Source organism: Podarcis tiliguerta (genome assembly GCF_965153285.1).
Source record: "Podarcis tiliguerta genome assembly, chromosome: 2".
Taxonomy (NCBI): Eukaryota; Metazoa; Chordata; class Lepidosauria; order Squamata; family Lacertidae; genus Podarcis; species Podarcis tiliguerta.
This window is the reverse complement of record NC_139535.1, coordinates 113,788,622-113,806,981: the sequence shown is the minus strand read 5'-3', so window position 1 is coordinate 113,806,981 and position 18,360 is coordinate 113,788,622. Positions and strand designations below refer to the sequence as shown.

The following is an 18,360-nucleotide window of genomic DNA, read 5'->3' as shown; positions in this document are numbered from 1 at the left end:
TTCCAACCACCCCCTCCCCTCTTTGTTATGTTACCAGGTACCCGGTACACCCCACAGATTGGCCTGGAGTTGGAGATCTTCCGTTGACACTAGTCCCCTTTCTGTTCTGTGGCTCTCCATGCGAGCCAGGGACAAATGGATGCAATCGCAAGTGCCAGCCTCAAGAGGAAGTTTGATGAGGTGGACGTGGGATCGCCCATCTCCAACTCTGATGATGAGATCTCTAACAGCGACAGCGCAGACAGCTGTGACAGCGTCAATCCACCCAACTCCACCGGCTTCATACGTAAGTGGTTGGGCCCGTCATTCTTCAGAATGTGTGGCACGCCCTGCCCAGGGGTTTTGTCTCAGCTTGATGGTATCTTCAAAATAATTTGCTTGCCTTTAATTTAGCACTTAGCCATAGAAGTCTTATTTCATCAGCAGCGCCCTCGTTGTTGCATCAAACTTCTACCCTGAGAAAAATGAGCATCCCAAGGTGGAGGGTGGTGGGTTTGCGGCTCCAAGCAACTACCGTATTTTTTGCTCTATAAGACTCACTTTTTCCCTCCTAAAAAGTAAGGGGAAATGTGTGTGCGTCTTATGGAGCGAATGCAGGCTGCACAGCTATCCCAGAAGCCAGAACAGCAAGAGGGATTGCTGCTTTCACTGCACAGCAATCCCTCTTGCTATTCTGGCTTCTGAGATTCAGAATATTTTTTTTCTTGTTTTCCTCCTCCAAAAACTAGGTGCGTCTTGTGGTCTGGTGCGTCTTATAGAGTGAAAAATACGGCACTTCTCCTTTGGAAACCTTTTCAAAAGCAGCACCCTTCCTGTGCCTTTGGCAGCTGCGTGTGGCCTGTGGCTAGTCATCGTTCCTAAACTCCCATCAGCTTGTTTATATAACCAAATGAAACCGACCGCCTTGCAATCGTTGGGTCTTGGGAGGCTGGTGGTTTTAATAACACTTTGGAATGCATAATAGGTTTCTTGTCCCCAACATGATCCTGAGGGAGTATGTATCCCGGGTGCTGCCTGCTTTTCCTGTACTGGGCCTTGCACAAATGAATTACGTAAGGAGTTTTAAGGTACTCCGGCGTAGGAGTTGTGCAGTCCAGAATATAGTCATTGACTTTTGCCCTCACTTTGCTCTTTTTTCATAATGTTAAGGAGGAACTGTTCAGTGAGCACAGTCTTGTACCCCAGAACATAAGTCTCTGGGTTTGTCTCTACCAGGGTGAGAGATAGAGGAGCTTTGTTCAGAATTAACCGCAGATGGGAGTCAAATTCTGTCCTGCTAATCTGATAGGTTTCGATACTTTTTCTTAACTTCAGGGTCACTGTTGTCTGGTGTATTTGTGGGGAGGCGTATTTTTAGAGGCGGTTTGCTTCAAGGGAGAAGTCAGAGTTTTAAGGGATAGTTCAGGAGACAAGAATTGGGGGTTAGCAACCACGGGGGTGGCGAGGGAGAGAGAACCGTCTGAGTAAAGGAGTTCTACGCTGACTTCCTCTTCATTTACTTGTCTGAAAGGTGCTTTTATAAAAGAATGCTAAGATTGGGAAACACCCTCTCACATTTGTTTATTGTAACTTGCTCGTTTATTTAACTAAACTGTGCTATTGCAGTACAGCAGCTTTGGGGGACCCATGGCTTCCTTCCGTGGATTTCTCAGTGAGATGACCCCAGGATGACAGCTTCTACACCACAGCTGACATTCCTCTGCAATGCACAGCCACGGTAGACTGAGTATGTTGCAGATTGCATACTTGATCTAGTCCAGTGGGCCTGACCAGTGCCCTTCATGGTCTGTGTGCATGACAGTCTTCCCCAATCTGGTGCCCTCTGGATGTTGATGAAATACGGTTCTCATCATCCCTGGAGAGCACCAGGTTTGGGAACATGCACAGATCTATAGTGCCCAGGGATTCCATCATGTTTTGAAAGCTGCTGTGGTAAAGTGCCTATTATGTGAATGATAGGCCAGTTGGGACTTGGTGGGTCTTTGGGAACCCCGATGACAAGGGAGCAAAGGTATACTGTATTTTTTGCTCTATAAGACTCACTTTTTCCCTCCTAAAAAGTAAAGGGAAATGTGTGTGCGTCTTATGGAGTGAATGCAGGCTGCGCAGCTATCACAGAAGCCAGAACAGCAAGAGGGATTGCTGCTTTCACTGCGCAGCGATCCCTCTTGCTGTTCTGGCTTCTGAGATTCAGAATATTTTTTTCCTTGCTTTCCTCCTCCAAAAACTAGGTGCGTCTTGTGGTCTGGTGCGTCTTATAGAGCGAAAAATACGGTACTCGGCACTTTCTGTATCCGTACCCTTCTTTCTCTCCTCCCAGCAACTTCCATCCTGAAAAGGCAGAAACAGTTGCGCAGGAAGAATGTGCGCTTCGACCAGGTGACGGTGTACTATTTTGCAAGGCGCCAGGGATTTACCAGCGTGCCCAGCCAAGGGGGCAGCTCCTTGGGCATGGCGCAGCGCCACAACTCCGTCCGCAGGTACACCCTTGGCGAATTTGCCCAGGAGCAAGAAGTGAACCACCGAGAGATTCTCAGAGAGCACCTCAAGGAGGAGAAGCTGCACGCCAAGAAAATGAAGGTACCTTGTTGTGGCCATAAGCATCTCTCCCACTAGCTTGCAGAAGGTTTTAGCGTGTGGCTATAACGCTGTGTAGATTTCGGCACATATAATGGGGGCCATTAGCACAGCAGCCGTGGGAAATTCGCTTTGTGTGCCCATATCTCTGCATGCAGCTGTATTAACCTGTAGGACCCATCTATAAGAAGCGTTAAAGACCAAGTGGCCTCTTACGCCCCTTGGCGCATTTGCAGATCTGCTACTGTTCTGCGTCAGAAAAAGATAAAAGAAATCTGCTTCTCTGGTTCTTTTTTATTTGCCTGATTCTGCTAATCCATGCTAGCTCTGTGCCCCAAACTAAATTCCGTGCCCGTCCATCCCCCGTAGATATAGACGGACCCTTCTCATGATGTTGGGACACAGCTAGGGGCAGTTGCTAATGCAAAAATGGGAGTATATGAGGCTTTCCCCCTAGGGAAAAAAGAGCCTCAGCTTGCCAAGAGCTTTCCCAACAAGGGCGTGTGGGGAGAGGGTCATTTTAGCAGAAAGCGGCTTGCCAGTGAACGAAGTGGAGGGATTCCCCAGATTCTTGCGAATGAGGCATCAGAGCAGCACAGCCAGGAGGGGTCTATGAGTGACTCCAGCCAATTCTCCCCTAGTGACCTGGCACCAGCTTTTCCACAGCCCCTTCTGCTTTCTGTCAAGCTGATTCACGAGGAGGCTGAGGAGCCGCGGCGAAAGATTCTGGGTCTTGGCCCTACCCCCTGGAAGCAAGCGCCTTGTTCCAGCCTTCTCCATATCATGCCTCCTGGCTGTCTGGCCTGTGTGTCCCTGGGGTTGCCTAGCAACTGGGTTTCCCTTACCAGACTGGATGCTTCTGTCTACAAACCTAGAATTTCCAATCAGTCTCTGGCTGCCATGACAACCAGCTGAGCGAGAGAGACAAATACCCTTTCTTATAGTCCTTCCCTGATTCCTTCCTTGGGCTGTGCATACTTCCAGTCATGAGGAGGCGAACCTGTTTTGGGGTTGCACTATTTCAGGGTGCAGGGGTGGGCTCTCATGATGACATGTTCATCCATACTAATGCTCATTAGATTGCATTCAGCGTAGCACGAAGGAGAATGTTCCATCATCTGCGCATGGATTTCTCCTTGTGCATGGAAATGTTCTTCTCCTCGCCTGCCCCTGTGCGCCCCCAAAATCTCTTCAAGGGGTTCTCTCAACCCTCCAGAGCAGATCTGGGGATAATGTACAGAGGAAAGGAGTGTTGTGGGGTAGCACTAGTATTTTGTTGAATACCAATCACTAAATTATTTTTAATTATTCTTTTTAAAAAGTATTAATAATATTTGTACATGCAGAAAACACACACCTTGGGGAAACGGGGGCTGGCATAGAACCCTTTGTCCTCATGTGTTAGCTTTCCGTGGGTGTGGATTTACTTATTTAATTGCATTTGAGCATCTCCCCCCCACTCCAGCCTCAAGTGGCACATTCCAGAAACAGGCTTGCACACTCATCCATGAGAACTTTGCCTATGCTATACAGAAGTCCCTGCAGTTCTGAAACTAAGGAGCATTTGGTTAGGACAGATCAGTAGGGGTAGTGCCAGGGCAGTTGATCAGAATACATGGCTGTAATTATAGGAAGCAAACACAAATGAAATGGAAAGTACTGTATTTTTCGCTCTATAGGACACACTTTTTCCCCTTCAAAAATGAAGGGGAAATGTGTGTGCGCCCTATGGAGCGAAGACTCCATAGCCCTGCGACCCTCTCCCGGCTGGAGAGGTGACGCGCGGCTATGGCAGGAGCCTCTATAGCCGCGCATCCCCTCTCCAGCCCGGAGAGCGCGCACGGGGCTAAAGAAGCCATAGCCCCGCGACCCTCTCCCAGCTGGAGAAGTGACGTGCGACTATGGCAGCAGCTTCTCCACTGCGCCTTTCCGCTGCTCCCTGACCTGCTCTTTGGGGCTGGTGGTGGGCTTCCCCCCGCCAGCCCCAAAAGCAGGTTGAAAGGAACCTGAAGCCTGGAGAGCAAGAGGGGTCGGTGCGCACTGACCGCTCTCGCTCTCCAGGCTTCCAAGGTAGCCGCCTGAACGCACCTTAAACGGCACCTTGTTTTAGAGCGGGAAAACAAGAGGGGGAAAATTCTCCCCCTCTCTGCGCAGCGCCTCCTGCCGCTTCGCTGAAGGGGCGCTGGGCAGAGGGGGGGGAGAATTTTTTCCCCTTGTTCTCCCCCCTCTAAAACAAGGTGCGTCCTATGGTGCGAAAAATACGGTAATTCTACAAAAATACCAATTTGTGGCTCCTGAATTCTGTGGGAAATACACTGTTTGAAGTGCAGTCTCCTCAAGCCAGGACTGCATCTGTACACTCCACACAGAATCCAGCTTTCAGAAGACCTTGGCTTTTCCATACGTGTTTGGCAGGCAGCTGAGAGAGGCTTAGAAAGTATGGGCTATACCTGAAAGTGTGGTTGTGGGGGTGGAAGTTAACACAGAGCTTTCCAGCGGCCAGAGAACTAGTTTCATGTGGCCGCCACCTTGCTGCCTATTCCTGAGTCTGTCCCTTCAGCCTCCAGCCTCCCCCCTCAACCCCCCCCCAACCCCCACCCCACCCCTGCAGCATTCTTGTACAAATGCCCATGCCCTCCTCTCTCCCTGTGTCGACCACATCTGTGTGAAAAAAGAGAAGAAACTGCCAACGCCTTCAAAGCTCTAAATTTCAGAAGCAAGATAACAGCTCCCTTCTCGGTGCAGACCCAGCGGACCCCCAGCCTACGGTTTCTGCATTGTCTTCAAACGCCCTGCCTTGAGGATAGGCTCTGACTGCTTCCCACATAGCAAGTAGAGAGAGGGGAGAGAGAGAGTGCTTGTCGCCAGCCTTTGTTGCTTTCATCTCCTGCTTCTTCCAAGAATCACAGTTAATGGGTGCGTTTTAATATCGCGGCAATCTTGCGTTGTAAAACGACCTAAGGTCACCCGCGTTTCGGCGCCCTCAGCAGGGAAAGCGGGCTTCCCAAAACCAAGCTGCAGCCGTTGCACCACACTGGCTCACGTTGCTGCAACCTCAGTCACTCCTGCGATGAGGTTTTGTTGCATCATGTCTCTGAGGAATAGTCCCTCTGCCAACCTGTGGCCAGTCTGATGAAATCGCTTCCACTTGCTTTGTTTTGTGCAGGCAGGTCTCTTTGCCATTGGCAATATTTCTGGCTGTGAGCACAGGTCTGGGGTTTTGGGGTGAGGAGAGAACAAAATTTGCTCTTCTCCATACAAGTTGAGGGGAGAGCAGCTGTCCTCTGTGGAGCTCCCTGACTGAGCTGGTGTTCACAGCTCTGGAACTAGCAGTAGTTAGGCTTTCTGTGTGCTCATTGTCCTCACGGAAAGAGGTGTGTAGACTTCTTTAGCGTAGGAATTCAATGGTCACTCTTCAAAACCATGCTTAGGAACCCTGCTGCTTCTCATACTTGGAGGTTTGGTTGCATTTCCCAAGAAAGTTCATAAAATAAAAATGGCAAAAATCCTCTTGCCTCTGTCCCATTGTAATACAATCGCCTTCTTTCTTCCCCCCTTCCCCTTTGTGTCTTGTCGGCATGGTGTCCTTATTATGCTTGTGCCAGAAAAGACGAATTATATGGTGGAAGTCCTGATTGCAGATGCATTTGGGAGAAAGTGGCGTCTTATTAGGTGTAAATGGAGCAGAAGAAAGAGATGGTGGTACTTCAAGCAGCACTGAACTCGGAGAACAGAAAATGGAGTGCAAAACGCATTGTGCTGCCTTCTCCCAGTCATTTCGGTTAAGTTGCCTTTTTAAAACTTAACCTTGCAAACATGAAGGCTAGAAGCATTCTCCCTTAGGATTCTGTAGAATGCAACACACGCTGCACTCTCCTGTTCTCTACCTTGCCTCATTCCCTTGAAAGATGCAAGCTTGCTGCTCACTCGTTATTTGGGTGCCTTCTGTCTTCCACCTACAGATCAGATTGTAAGTTCCTGCAGGCAGGGACTTTTCTGCCTTGGTTTATATTACTGTGTAAACTACATTGTACATTGAAAGCATTATATCAATAACCCAAGGCTGAAAGGGTGATGTGCATGGATGCGCCAGGGTGCCACAATAAAACATAGAATTTTAGAGTTGGAAGGTACTATGAGAGTCATCTAAGGGACGCGGGTAGTGCTGTGATTAAACAACATAGCCTAGGACCTGCTGATCAGAAGGTCGGTGGTTGGTATCCCTGCGATGGGGCGAGCTCCCGTTGTTTGGTCCCAGCTCCTTCCCACCTAGCAGTTCGAAAGCACTTCAAAGTGCCAGTAGATAAATAGGTACCGCTCCGGCAGGAAGGTAAATGGTGTTTCCGTGCGCTGCTCTGGTTTCTCCAGAAGCTGCTTGGTCATGCTGGCCACATGACCCGGAAACTGTCTATAGACAAACACCGGCTCCCTCAGCCTATAGAGCGAGATGAGCGTGCAACCCAGAGTCATTCGCGACTGGACTTAACGGTCAGGGGTCCCTTTACCTTTATGAGAGTCATGTAGTTCAGCCCCCTGCAAGGCAGGAATCTTTCAGCCAATATGGGCTCGGACCCATGGCCCTGAGGTTAAGAGTCTCATGCTCTGCTGGCTAAGCGATCCCAGTTCATATGCTCTAGTTCTGCTTTGTCCCTTGTTTTGCCGCCCACCATCACTCTGGCCTGTAGTAGAATATGGCCCGTTTCATGCATTAAGCTAAACATTAATTCATAGGTGGATAGATGAATGGATGTCTAGATAGATAGATAGATTTTTTTTTAATGTATTGAAATATTTGTATGCTGCTATTAAATTTTTAAAAAAATCAAAGCTGCTTACACCAGTTACTGTACTGCAATAAAAACTACACAAAAATTAAAACAGATCACCAGCTATTACAAGGACATGTGACAGTGGCATAGGAAACTGCCTTCTGAGCCAGCCAACTGGACCGGTATTGTCTCCCCTGAGAAAAGGAGCTCTCTGGGGTTTCAGGCAGAAATCTTTCCCATCCCTGGAGATAGAACCTTGGACCTTCTATGTGCCAAATGTGTGCTGTGCCACTGAGCTGTGACAGGGAGCTGGAATTGGATGTGGCTCTCTGTCCAGGGGTTCTCTTTGTGGCAAGCCCTGGTTTTCTCCTATGCAATGCAAGAATGCCCAGGAGAGATGATAGTGTCTTCTCCCTTAATTATTATTCCTATATTAATCTGAGCTGGTCTTTTTGACCCAGATAGAGAAGAGGAATAACTGGCAGAGAAATATCTTCCAAAGTCTCTGCCCCCATCTACTTTCCAAGAAACCCTAAATTGCTCAATCTAAGCATTCGCCTTGCATATCAAATTGCGCCTTGAATGTGCAGGTTTTCAAAGCGCTTGGAATGTATTTACTTTAAGGAGTGGGGCTTTCTTTGGCTACTAGCCTGAGTGGCTGAGTTTCCCCCTCCACTGAATGTGACTTGCAAAGAACCACAAGGATAGAGTGCCCTGTTGCACTCGTATCTCAGTGGTGAGCTTCCAAAGGCGTTTCGCTGACCACTGAGAAGAGGTTTCTGGGCCAGATGGGTCTTTTTGGTGTGATCTAGCAGGGCCGCTTTTACATTACAGTGGTGCAAGACGAATGCCTTGCAAGACGGAAAACCCGCTAGACGAAAGGGTTTTCCGTTTTGGAGGTGCTTCGCAAAACGAATTTCCTATGGGCTTGCTTCGCAAGACGAAAATGTCTCGCGAGTTCCTGCGGGGTTCCCCCCCCCCCCTTTTCCCAAGCCGCTAAGCCGCTTATCAGCTGATCCGCTAAGCCGCTAATAGTGCTAAGCCGCTAATGGGCTTGCTTCGCAAGACGAAAAAACCGCAAGACGAAGAGACTCGCGGAACGGATTCTTTTCGTCTTGCGAGGCACCACTGTATTAAGTAGCAGTTGCAAGGGGGTGGGGAGAACAAAAAGAAGGGCATGGAAGTGGAAGACACGTGTCTTAGGGACTAATGAGCGATTGCTGTGGAAGAGGGATAAAGGACTGTGCAGGTGACGGCTGGCCCATCACTTAACTGCCAGAATGCCTGCCAAGCCCTCACTAGACCTGGCCAGGTTTCCCAGCTTCACTCTGAGTGAGACCTGGGCAATTTTTCATTTTATTTTTTAAGCCTAAAATTCTTGGGACCCTTGCATTCTGTGCTGCATACCAAGTTTTTGCTCTGACGCAAAGATGTGTGGAATAAATTTTCAAATTTCAACCCAAGGAAATTGCTTGTCTCTCCGCAGATTGCAAAGCGGGATGCGGCTTAGAGAGTGTTGAAGATTAACTTTGCTGGTGTGTGTGTGTGTGTGTGTGTGTCTTCTCTCTTCTCCCCCCACCCAAAGCTGACCAAGAACGGCACCGTGGAGTCGGAGGAGGCGGATGGGCTGACTCTGGAGGACGTCTCCGACGACGACATCGATGTAGAGAACGTGGAGGTGGACGACTACTTCTTCTTGCAGCCCCTGCCCACCAAGAGGCGCCGCGCCCTCCTCCGAGCCTCGGGGGTCCATCGCATCGACGCGGAGGAGAAGCAAGAGCTCCGCGCCATCCGCCTGTCGCGGGAGGAGTGCGGCTGTGACTGCCGGCTGTACTGTGACCCCGAGGCCTGTGCCTGTAGCCAGGCTGGAATTAAATGCCAGGTCAGTGGGGAAACCGCTAGGCTTTGGCCTGAATTATACCACGCAGTCTTTGTCTGTCTGTCTGTCTGTCTGTCTGTCTGTCTGTCCCTTTGGTGTTGAAGCGTGTCCATTTATGGTCTTTGTGGCTGCGTTCGCCCTGTGCTTGCAAGGAGAATAATAATAATAATAATAATAATAATAATAATAATAATAATAATAATAATTTTTATTTATATCCCGCCCTCCCCAGCCGAAGCCGGGCTCAGGGCGGCTAACAACAATAAAACAGTACAAAAGTACAGCACAAACAACACTCTAAAATCATTCATTATAAAATTAATTAATTCAAGCCACTGGCAACCATTGGGCTAGAGTTCTGTGAAGATTGCCAAAGGAGGGAGTCAGGCTGTGCCCTGGCCAAAGGCCTGGTGGAACAGCTCTGTCTTGCAGGCCCTGCGGAAAGATGTCAGGTCCCGCAGGGCCCTAGTCTCTTGTGACAGAGTGTTCCACCAGATCGGAGCCACAGCCGAAAAAGCCCTGGCTCTAGTTGAGGCCAGCCTAACTTCTCTGTGGCCTGGGACCTTCAGGATGTTTTTATTTGAAGACCGTAGGTTCCTCTGTGGGGCATACCAGGAGAGGCGGTCCCGTAGGTACGAGGGTCCTAGGCCATATAGGGCTTTAAAGGTTACAGTTGAGAAACAGTTGTGCTCCCTAGTAAGCCTGTAAATTAACACACTGGAAGGTCCTGTGGGATCCGGTGGTGACACTTGGGCCTTCTCATCTCTGAGGCAGAGAGAGAGAGGCAGTCTCCCATTATCTCAGGGGGAATTTCCCCAAATAGAAGGTAATTGTTTGGTATTTGGGTTTTGGGGAGGGGAGGGGGACAGCAAGATGAGGTGGATCTTTGTTGTAGGGGAGCTGAAAGGGTTCCTAGGATGAGCAGCCCTGGTTGCTATTGAGCGATAACTCTGTCCTTGCAGTCTGCATGGCATCCTCATTAGTTACTCTGCATGTGAGGTCTGCTGTCCCTCTGCTCCCCTCTACTGGCTGCTTTCTGAAATGAACAGATTAAGAAAAACACTTTCTCCATAAATTTGCAGCATTTGCGCAATTCTAAGCACATGTTCATGTTTCGTTGTTTTGTTTTCCATTATTCTGCTTCCTGTGGGGGAGCATCAGGGATCCACCAGAAATCTTGGATCTGTTTCCACCCCATCCACCTTCTGAAACTTGTAGCATTGCCTGTGCTCGTTTACGCTGTCTTTGCATCCGTTAGAGCTACAAACTTGCGTTCTAATTTTTATATTTGCTGAAATGAAAGCTGAGATTCTCAGGATGCTGACCTCCTCACCCAGTACCAAATTCTGTGTTTTCCCTGTGTAGAATTGGTTTTGCATGTTGTCCTTCCGTTCTAAAAACAGTCCTTCAGATTGTGTGCATTCTGTCCCTTCCTTAATATTTCCCCCCACATGTGCATCCTTTTCTTCTTCTGCTGCTGGCAGCTTTTTATGTGATAAATGTGCAGTTTTGGTCCGGGGGGAGGTCTCAGATATTTTCCACTCAGTGGTGTGCTTCCAATGGAAGGATATGTACCGTATTTTTTGCTCTATAAGACTCACTTTTCCCCTCCTAAAAAGTGTGTGCGTCTTATGGAGCGAATGCAGGCTGCGCAGCTATCCCAGAAGCCAGAACAGCAAGAGGGATTGCTGCTTTCACTGCACAGCGATCCCTCTTGCTGTTCTGGCTTCTGAGATTCAGAATATTTTATTTCTTGTTTTCCTCCTCCAAAAACTAGGTGCGTCTTGTGGTCTGGTGCGTCTTATAGAGCAAAAAATACGGGAATTCCCAAGCATTAAAGCTGCAGCATTTGATCACTTGTCTTGGCCAGCAGACCTGTTTTTTTCTTTCAGCTTCTAGAGATTGGCTTGGGGAGGGGGCTGCAGGTTGGGGCTGTATGCAGACCTGGCTGTCCTATTGCTTACCAGCGGCAGCCTGCATGAATTTTGCATGCTCCTCCCGACAGGAACTTGGCTTCTGTTTCCTCCCAGCCTCCCCCACCCCCCCCCAAAAAAAACCCCCCTTGGCTAGGCTTGCATCATCCGCTCCCTGCCGCAGTGCTCTCCCGCTGGGCCCCGTTTCACTGTCCCTCAACTTCCCCCACCCAGGTGGACCGAATGTCCTTCCCGTGCGGCTGTTCCAGAGATGGCTGTGGGAACATGGCGGGGCGCATTGAATTCAATCCCATCCGGGTGCGGACTCATTACCTCCACACCATTATGAAGCTGGAGCTGGAGAACAAGCGGCAGGTGAGCCGGCCCCAGACTCTGGAGGAGGAGGCCGCCGCCCCTCCCAGCTCCAGCGGCGATTGGCTGGGGGCCCAGACCCCCGAGACGCAAGACTTCCAGGAGTTCATGGCGGAGAACGAAACGGCGGTCATGCACCTGCAGACGGCCGAGGAGCTGGAGCGGCTGAAGGCCGAGGAAGACTCCAGCAGCGGCTCCAGCGTGGAGAGCCTGGGGGTGTGCATTTTGGAAGAGCCCCTGGCGGTCCCCGACGGGTTGTGCCCGAGCCTGGCCACGCCCATCCTCATCCAAGCCCAGCTGCCCCTGGGCTCCTCCGTTCTGTGCTTTACGGACAGCTCTGAGCAAGCCAGCTCAGCCGAGGGCGGCCAAGCCTACTTGAACAATGGGCCGGTTGTGTACTATCAGGTCGACCAAAGGTCGGTGCTGGGCGTGAAGGGCGAGAGCAGCGCGGAGGAGCCCGACATCCCCCCTCGCTACCCAGACGAGAAGGAGCTGAGCGTCTACTCCGTCCCGGTGACCTCGCTGGTGCCTTGTGCCAGAGCCGCCGTCTCCGGCAGGGCGGAAGGGGGCAAAGCGGCCCTGTCCCCGGAGCCCCTCGCTTCTGAAAGCTGCCCGCCTGAGGTTCCTCCTCCTCCGCCAAGCCTGTCATTCCACACAAACGTGCCGCAGGACAGTTTGCGGCCCCAGAGTTTGGGGCAGTCTCCGGAGAGGGCCTGTGAGCTGCCCTCGGCGGAGGAGTGCTCCCTGGGACCTGCTCTGGCCGTGTGACCCATCCCGACCCACTGTAGCTCTTAATCTTGGATGTCTATTTATTGGCAGAGAATTTATCTAACGGCCACAGGCCCCCGGGGGATTATTTAACTTGGGAGGGGGGGAGCGTTGAAAGAGGGACTGCTTTGTACAGGCTCACTATGAAACGAACTACACCCAGGGGGTCAGGGGTTTCTTCTGCGGATTGGGCGGCCTCTTAACACGGAAGCGCCTGGACCACGGACAGGACACGGTCCAATTGGAGCTGCCGCAGGGCAGGCACCTTATCCCCCATCCTGCAAGGACCAAACATGAATGTGTCCCATGGAAGCAATAGAGTGAAGCTGCCTTTTCTCCCAGAGCGCTCAATGGAGTTTTTTTTTGGGGGGGGAAGGGGGTAGAAGAGGACGTTGCTACTGCTACGGAATATCACAAATCCATACATGCTGTGGAATCTCTCTCTCTGGCCCCGAGTGCAGCTGCCTCCACCTGTACCATTTTGTCATCTTTCAGTGCTCTGTCTTCTTGGAACCGTGACCTCCTTTAATCCGCTTGAACTGCTCTGGCCAGTTGCACAGCTTTAGGCTCTTACAAACTCTTATTTATGTGACATTTTTGCCGCCCTTCCTTCCCTAGGAGAACTTTTCTTCTCTCTCCCCCCCCCCCCATTTTAAATTCCATATGGATTAACGCTGACCGTGACTGGTTACACCTGCAGTTTGGCATGCAACTGTCCATACAGAACCATTGGCCTCTGGGATCTTCCTTGCCCAGTGGCTTCAACCCAAGCAGGCTTACCCTCCGTCTCGCTGGCTCTGAATGGGCTCCGGTGAGATCGATCAAGTTCCGTTGTTTCTTAACTAACAAACAAAATGTGCTGAATGTTTACTGGGACTTCCTATGACACTCCAATGTCCATTCTGAGCTGGGGTTTTCTGCCTCTATGATGCTAATCCCTTTTGTGATCTGATTCTTCAAAACTCAATGCACTTGGAGCGGGGGGCGGTTTGGTCTTCTCAATGGAGGTAAAGGTCTGACCTTTTGGGTGGACAGGGAGGTCCAGCAGAGTAATTATCCTTCTGCCCGGTCGTTCCACTCATTTTTTTCTCCTTCCCTGTTTCAAGACGTTCCATTCTAATTGCACGCTAGTTTGGAGGTGGACCTGAGAGCTTTATATATACTCCCTTGCTACTTGCTAGCACCCTAGCCTTCTGGATGAATCTGAATATGCAATGCAACTGTAGCCGGCTGGGTTGCAAGCACAAGGGGTTGGGGTGCAATAGGATGGCAGTGGAGAGGAATTCCAAGCTGTATGTATCTCCTGAGATCTGCATCGCAAGGAAGGGTTGCAATTAGCTGCTCTTATTAGTCCTAGAATGAAAGGGACGAGGTGGGGTGTCACGTTCCCCCTTGTCCTACTGATGGTTCTCTCCCTGCAAGATAACAAAAGCACTTTCTGCATCCACGCTCCTTGGCAATTCTTCTCCCCTGGTTTTTTTGTAGTAATAGATTAATGCCTTCTTCTGCAGTTCACTGTTCTGGGTCAGCTTGGCTATCACCGTGGCTTCCATGTGGTGTGCCTTTAAATCAGGAATGCTTATTTAATGGCATTCCAGATGTTGCTGGACTCCAACTCCCATCATCCCTGACCATTGGCTAAGCTCACTGTAAATGATAGGAATGGTAGTCCCAGCAGCATCTGAGACCCAAGGTTGAAGAACACTGCTCTAAATACACCAGTTTAGCTCGAAACCAGCACTGAACCTTCCCCACTTTATAATCTTTTTCCTTCCCCAGACTGTTCACGACCTCCATTACTTGCATAAGCCCTTTGGGATATTTAATTTCCTGCCATTCATTGCAGCCTTCCCCATTCCATTGCACTCTGGAAGTTTTTGGACTACAACCAGTGCTATTTTTCTAGAAAAAGAGGTGCCGGAACTCACCACGAACGCCTCCCTTGTTACAACAGCAACGGCGCCCACCTAGGAGGTGCCGGGACTGAGTTCCACCAAGTTCCAGCTGCGGAAAAAGCCCTGACTACAACTCCCATCATCCCTAACCATTGGCCAAGCTGGCAAGGACAGATGGGAGTTGTAGCCCTGTCTGGAGGTTGCCTGGAGGATTCCCTAGGCAGTACAAGGCTGCTGTACTTAAATTTATTTAGAAGGGAGGGTGGAATCTAAGCAGCCCATGCGAGAAGCGTTCTTCCTTCATCACTTAATTCTGTCTGGGAGCTAACATGTGCGTAACCTTAAGCTGTATGAAATGCGTGCCATCTTTTCAGAAGGACTACCTGAAACTGACTGCTGAGCATCTGGCCGGTGTTTTGGATACTGGTTGGGGGAAGAGGGGCTGGTTGACAAGAACCCCAAGCCCATGATCCCTCTTAAACCATAAAGGTGATGGAGAGAGAACAAAACCATGTTACCAGCAGCTGCGTCTAACCCATTTCTTTGCCTCCACCTTTATCACAATGATAAATGGTGGCTAATAAGAGATGTAAAAATTGCAGAAATTTTGAAGCCTTGGTGGTGGAAACTGGTTCTTTTTTTCCCCCTCGGGGGGGGGGAAGAAATGGGAGTTTTGGGGGGAATTGAAATAAGAACGTAAGAGCAGCTTTCTGGATCATGCCAATGTCCCGTCTAGTCTAGCATCCTGTTCTCACAGCAGCCAACCAGATAATATGCAATACTTACCAAATCTACATTTATTTTACTGCTTTTAATAACCCAAATTTATAACTTGGCTTATAAAATTTTACTCTGGGATTTCCAGAGCAATTCTATGCATGTTTACCCAGAACTAATACCTTTTCTGTTTAGCTTTCCAGAGATAAGCGCATGTGGAATTGCTGTAGGCTACCATCCCCTCTACGCACTTACCTGGGAGTGAGTCAGTTACGCCAAACCAATGAGACTTGATTCTGAGCGGTCAGGCTGCAAAGGATCATGCTATGGTATAACAGGGTGTCTGTGTCACTGTCGCTTGAGGGGAGAGGGGAAAAGGTTGACCACAAGGGAAGGACCCAGTCAAAAGGATAGGTGCAGAATATCCACTTCTACTGTGTTCATAGTACACATTTTGAGTGAGCAAAAACATGCCTTAAAGCATTTAAGTCATTCCAAAAAAGAAAATGCTTCAAATTTCCATTTTTCCATCGGAAAGTAGATTCTAGGGCAACCCCCACCCTGTTTTTTCTGGAAAGTTTCCAGTTTTTTCTTTTTTTTTTTCTGGACCTCCACATCTCTAGTAACTAAGCACCTTTGCCAACCCATCTGGAAAAGCCCATCCTTCTGAAATGGCACTAGCTCCCAGGGAGATAAGGTGAACAGAAGCAACGCAGTCCTGGAAATGACAGCAACAGGGAGAGAGGTTTTTCTTTCCTTTCTTCCGGAACAGCTCCTGACCTCACAGTAATATTGCAGCCCATGGAAACTTCACACTGCTGGGTTGATGAGACTTCCGACCAGATGGTGAGTATTTAAGTATATAAAAAGGCTTCGGTACTTTATAACTCCTCCCCGATCTTCCTTTTAACTCCCAAGCTTTCCATCTGCTGCTTAGCGTCAATACTGCACACCTGAGCTTCCTGCGCTTCGTCTCACAAATAAGTACTTAATTGCTGCCTCGCCACCTCCTGCTGCAGTGAACGGTTTGGACACGGCGCCAATGCGTGCAGGAGCCAGGCTTCTTTGTGCAATGACTTTTGAAATGGGGCAGGGAAGGGAGAAGAGGACCTAGAAGCATCGGAACGAGAAAAGCCTTAAAACGTCTATCACAGTCCCATTTACTGCCTTGCGAAGCAAAGGGTGCCGTGCACACAAACGGGTGCCACTGGCCTCGTTGCTAGGAGTTCTGCTGCTAATATTTGGGGTTTTCTCCCATGCTTCTCTACAACCAGGGCTTGAAAAGGGGCACTGGTGACATTGCTAGGTATCCCCCCCCCCTTTCCATACTAGACGTTTACAAAATAAAAGGTGCTATTAAAAAGCTGGCTTTAGTCTCAAAGGCAGTCATTTCCAGATGCAACCCTTTCTGTAAGCCTATGTGTCTGTTGTGCTTGGAGATTCACAGAGCAAAAGAGTTCTTGCAGAGGAGCAAGGGATGCGCTCCCTCTACAAAGTTGCGCCGCCTCTCATCCTAGGCCAAAGGTGCAAAGGAAGTAGGGTTGAAATGCCCCATCATATAAACCTCCCCAAGTTCATCGTAACACCACTGTAGCCTTTATGGTGTGTGTCCAGTCCCCACCGTTCCCTGCCTTGTGGCGCAACTAGCAGTGTACACTTGCAGTGTGCACCATTTGTATCTCTGGCTTCCTGCTGATGCGTGCAAGGCAAAAAGGACTCCCCCCACTTAAACACTTCCAGCTGGCCACTCCAGCACTGGCCTAGGAGCCACGGGCAACTGTGGTGCAGTTGTGTCCGAAAGGAAACGGTTAAAATGCCTGACCACCAGCCTTTGTAGCCTTTAAACGCCACACTGCATGTTCCTTTCTTTGGGGATTGGCTGTGATCAGCTCTAAAGGACGAGGGGGAAATGGGAGACACCTCGGCCGCCGGCAAATTCTCACAATTTAAGAACTTTGTTCTTTTGAGTGCTTTTAAGCTGCTGCAGCCCATGAACGACAGGTGGCCTGCTCTGCAAATGGAAACAACTTCGCACTTAAATATCTGCTTTTGGAAACTGGAAAAGGAATTATTATGACTGACATTCCAAGAAGCAGAGGATGTTGAAATAGGTTGATAGAAACCCATCTGGATAAAACAGGCATTGTGGACACACACCCAGGCAGCACCTGAATTGCTCCATCACTGTTGTCCTGGCCCTATGCTCTAATTGTGGCCACGAGCCAGCAGAACTGATCTGACCTTTTGCGCCTGTGACCTTGGAAAAACAAAGTGGCGTGTCGCCTTGACGGAAGGACAAAGTAAAATGGCTTTTGGGTGGGATGACCTGGTTGCAAGTGAAAAAAATATATAAATCCTCAACTCCAAATCATGTTAGGAAATGGATCTGGTTTTCCTTCACTTGGCTTTTTTTAAAAAGACTTTTTAAAACGCTGGTACAGCATACCCATAACGAAATGAGCTAGTGTTGTCGCGAAGCGATCAAACACACACACACTCCTCCTTTCTCCTCTCCCTGCCCCCTCCTCTTTTTTGGTGCTAGTGAACTGTTTACATGGGAATGGCCCTTTTACTACCTGTTTGGGAGACTCTTTAACTAGGCCCCAGTTTGAGACATTTGGTACCAGCCCTGCCCCCTTCATCAGTCGTGACTCCGATAACTTTATAACTTGCTCTCCGCTCTCCTGCCTCACATGGTATACAGGTGGCATTTTCAATGTGAATCCAAAGCTTGTCGGGTCCTCTACATTTTGTTTTGCCTTTTATGTTATTTTCATTGTGATAATGCTGTATTTAAAGAGGATATTTAAGTGTAAAAATAAAGAAATGCTTGAACTTGCAAAGCAGCTTCTGTCCTCAATGCAAAAGTTGGCAATAGTGGTTTGGCTTATTGCTGCTCACTTAATAGTGCAGTGGACATGCAACCTTTCATAATCCTGACTAGAGCCAAGATTATGCCACCAGCTCGTGTGCTCCCGCTGCTCTTCCATGGTGCATATTGTCTGCAAAACCGCTAATCTATGGGTTGTATTCAATGCAGTGCTGATGCTTGTTCATGCCACATGGGCTGACAGAAGCTCCCCTCTCCTCGCCCTGCACATCATTCTGGGAGGGGAAGAAGTCCTGTTGCGCTGACTTCCACTAGTGAGTTTAATTGGCCCTATAATTTCAATCTTGGAGCAGAATCTGCCTTGTAACGATGCACACACAATATATGGTTGGTTCAGAAACAGCATCGAGACCGCAGAGGATAGCAGTACCTGTTCTAAGGCAGTTCATGCAACTTGAAGAACTGGGCTTTTTGCATCATCTGTTTACTTCATTCATAGTGAAATATCAGTGGGGCCTTTCAGAGAGGCTGTGGCTTACTCGCCTGTAGAGTACAGCTTGGAATATAGTTCATAGAAGCACAAGCTGCGTCTGCCGCAGCTGATCCCTGGCAAGCAGAGCCAGCCGTTTCATTTCTTGGC

At 49.3% G+C, this 18,360-nt stretch overlaps 1 protein-coding gene across 2 annotated transcripts in view; it reads left to right on the top strand.

Moving 5' to 3' along the window:
• CSRNP2 (cysteine and serine rich nuclear protein 2) overlaps positions 1-17,733 on the top strand; it is a 42,880-nt gene extending 25,147 nt beyond the window's left edge. For both annotated transcript variants that reach the window (XM_083427628.1, XM_083427629.1), the window contains exons 2-5: positions 38-286; positions 2,321-2,580; positions 8,932-9,228; positions 11,373-17,733. In XM_083427628.1, coding sequence (XP_083283754.1) covers positions 136-286; positions 2,321-2,580; positions 8,932-9,228; positions 11,373-12,278 — 1,614 coding nt within the window. In that variant the 5' untranslated portion in view covers positions 38-135 and the 3' untranslated portion in view covers positions 12,279-17,733. The remainder of the gene's footprint in view (positions 1-37; positions 287-2,320; positions 2,581-8,931; positions 9,229-11,372) is intronic.
• Positions 17,734-18,360: the final 627 nt, after the last annotated feature.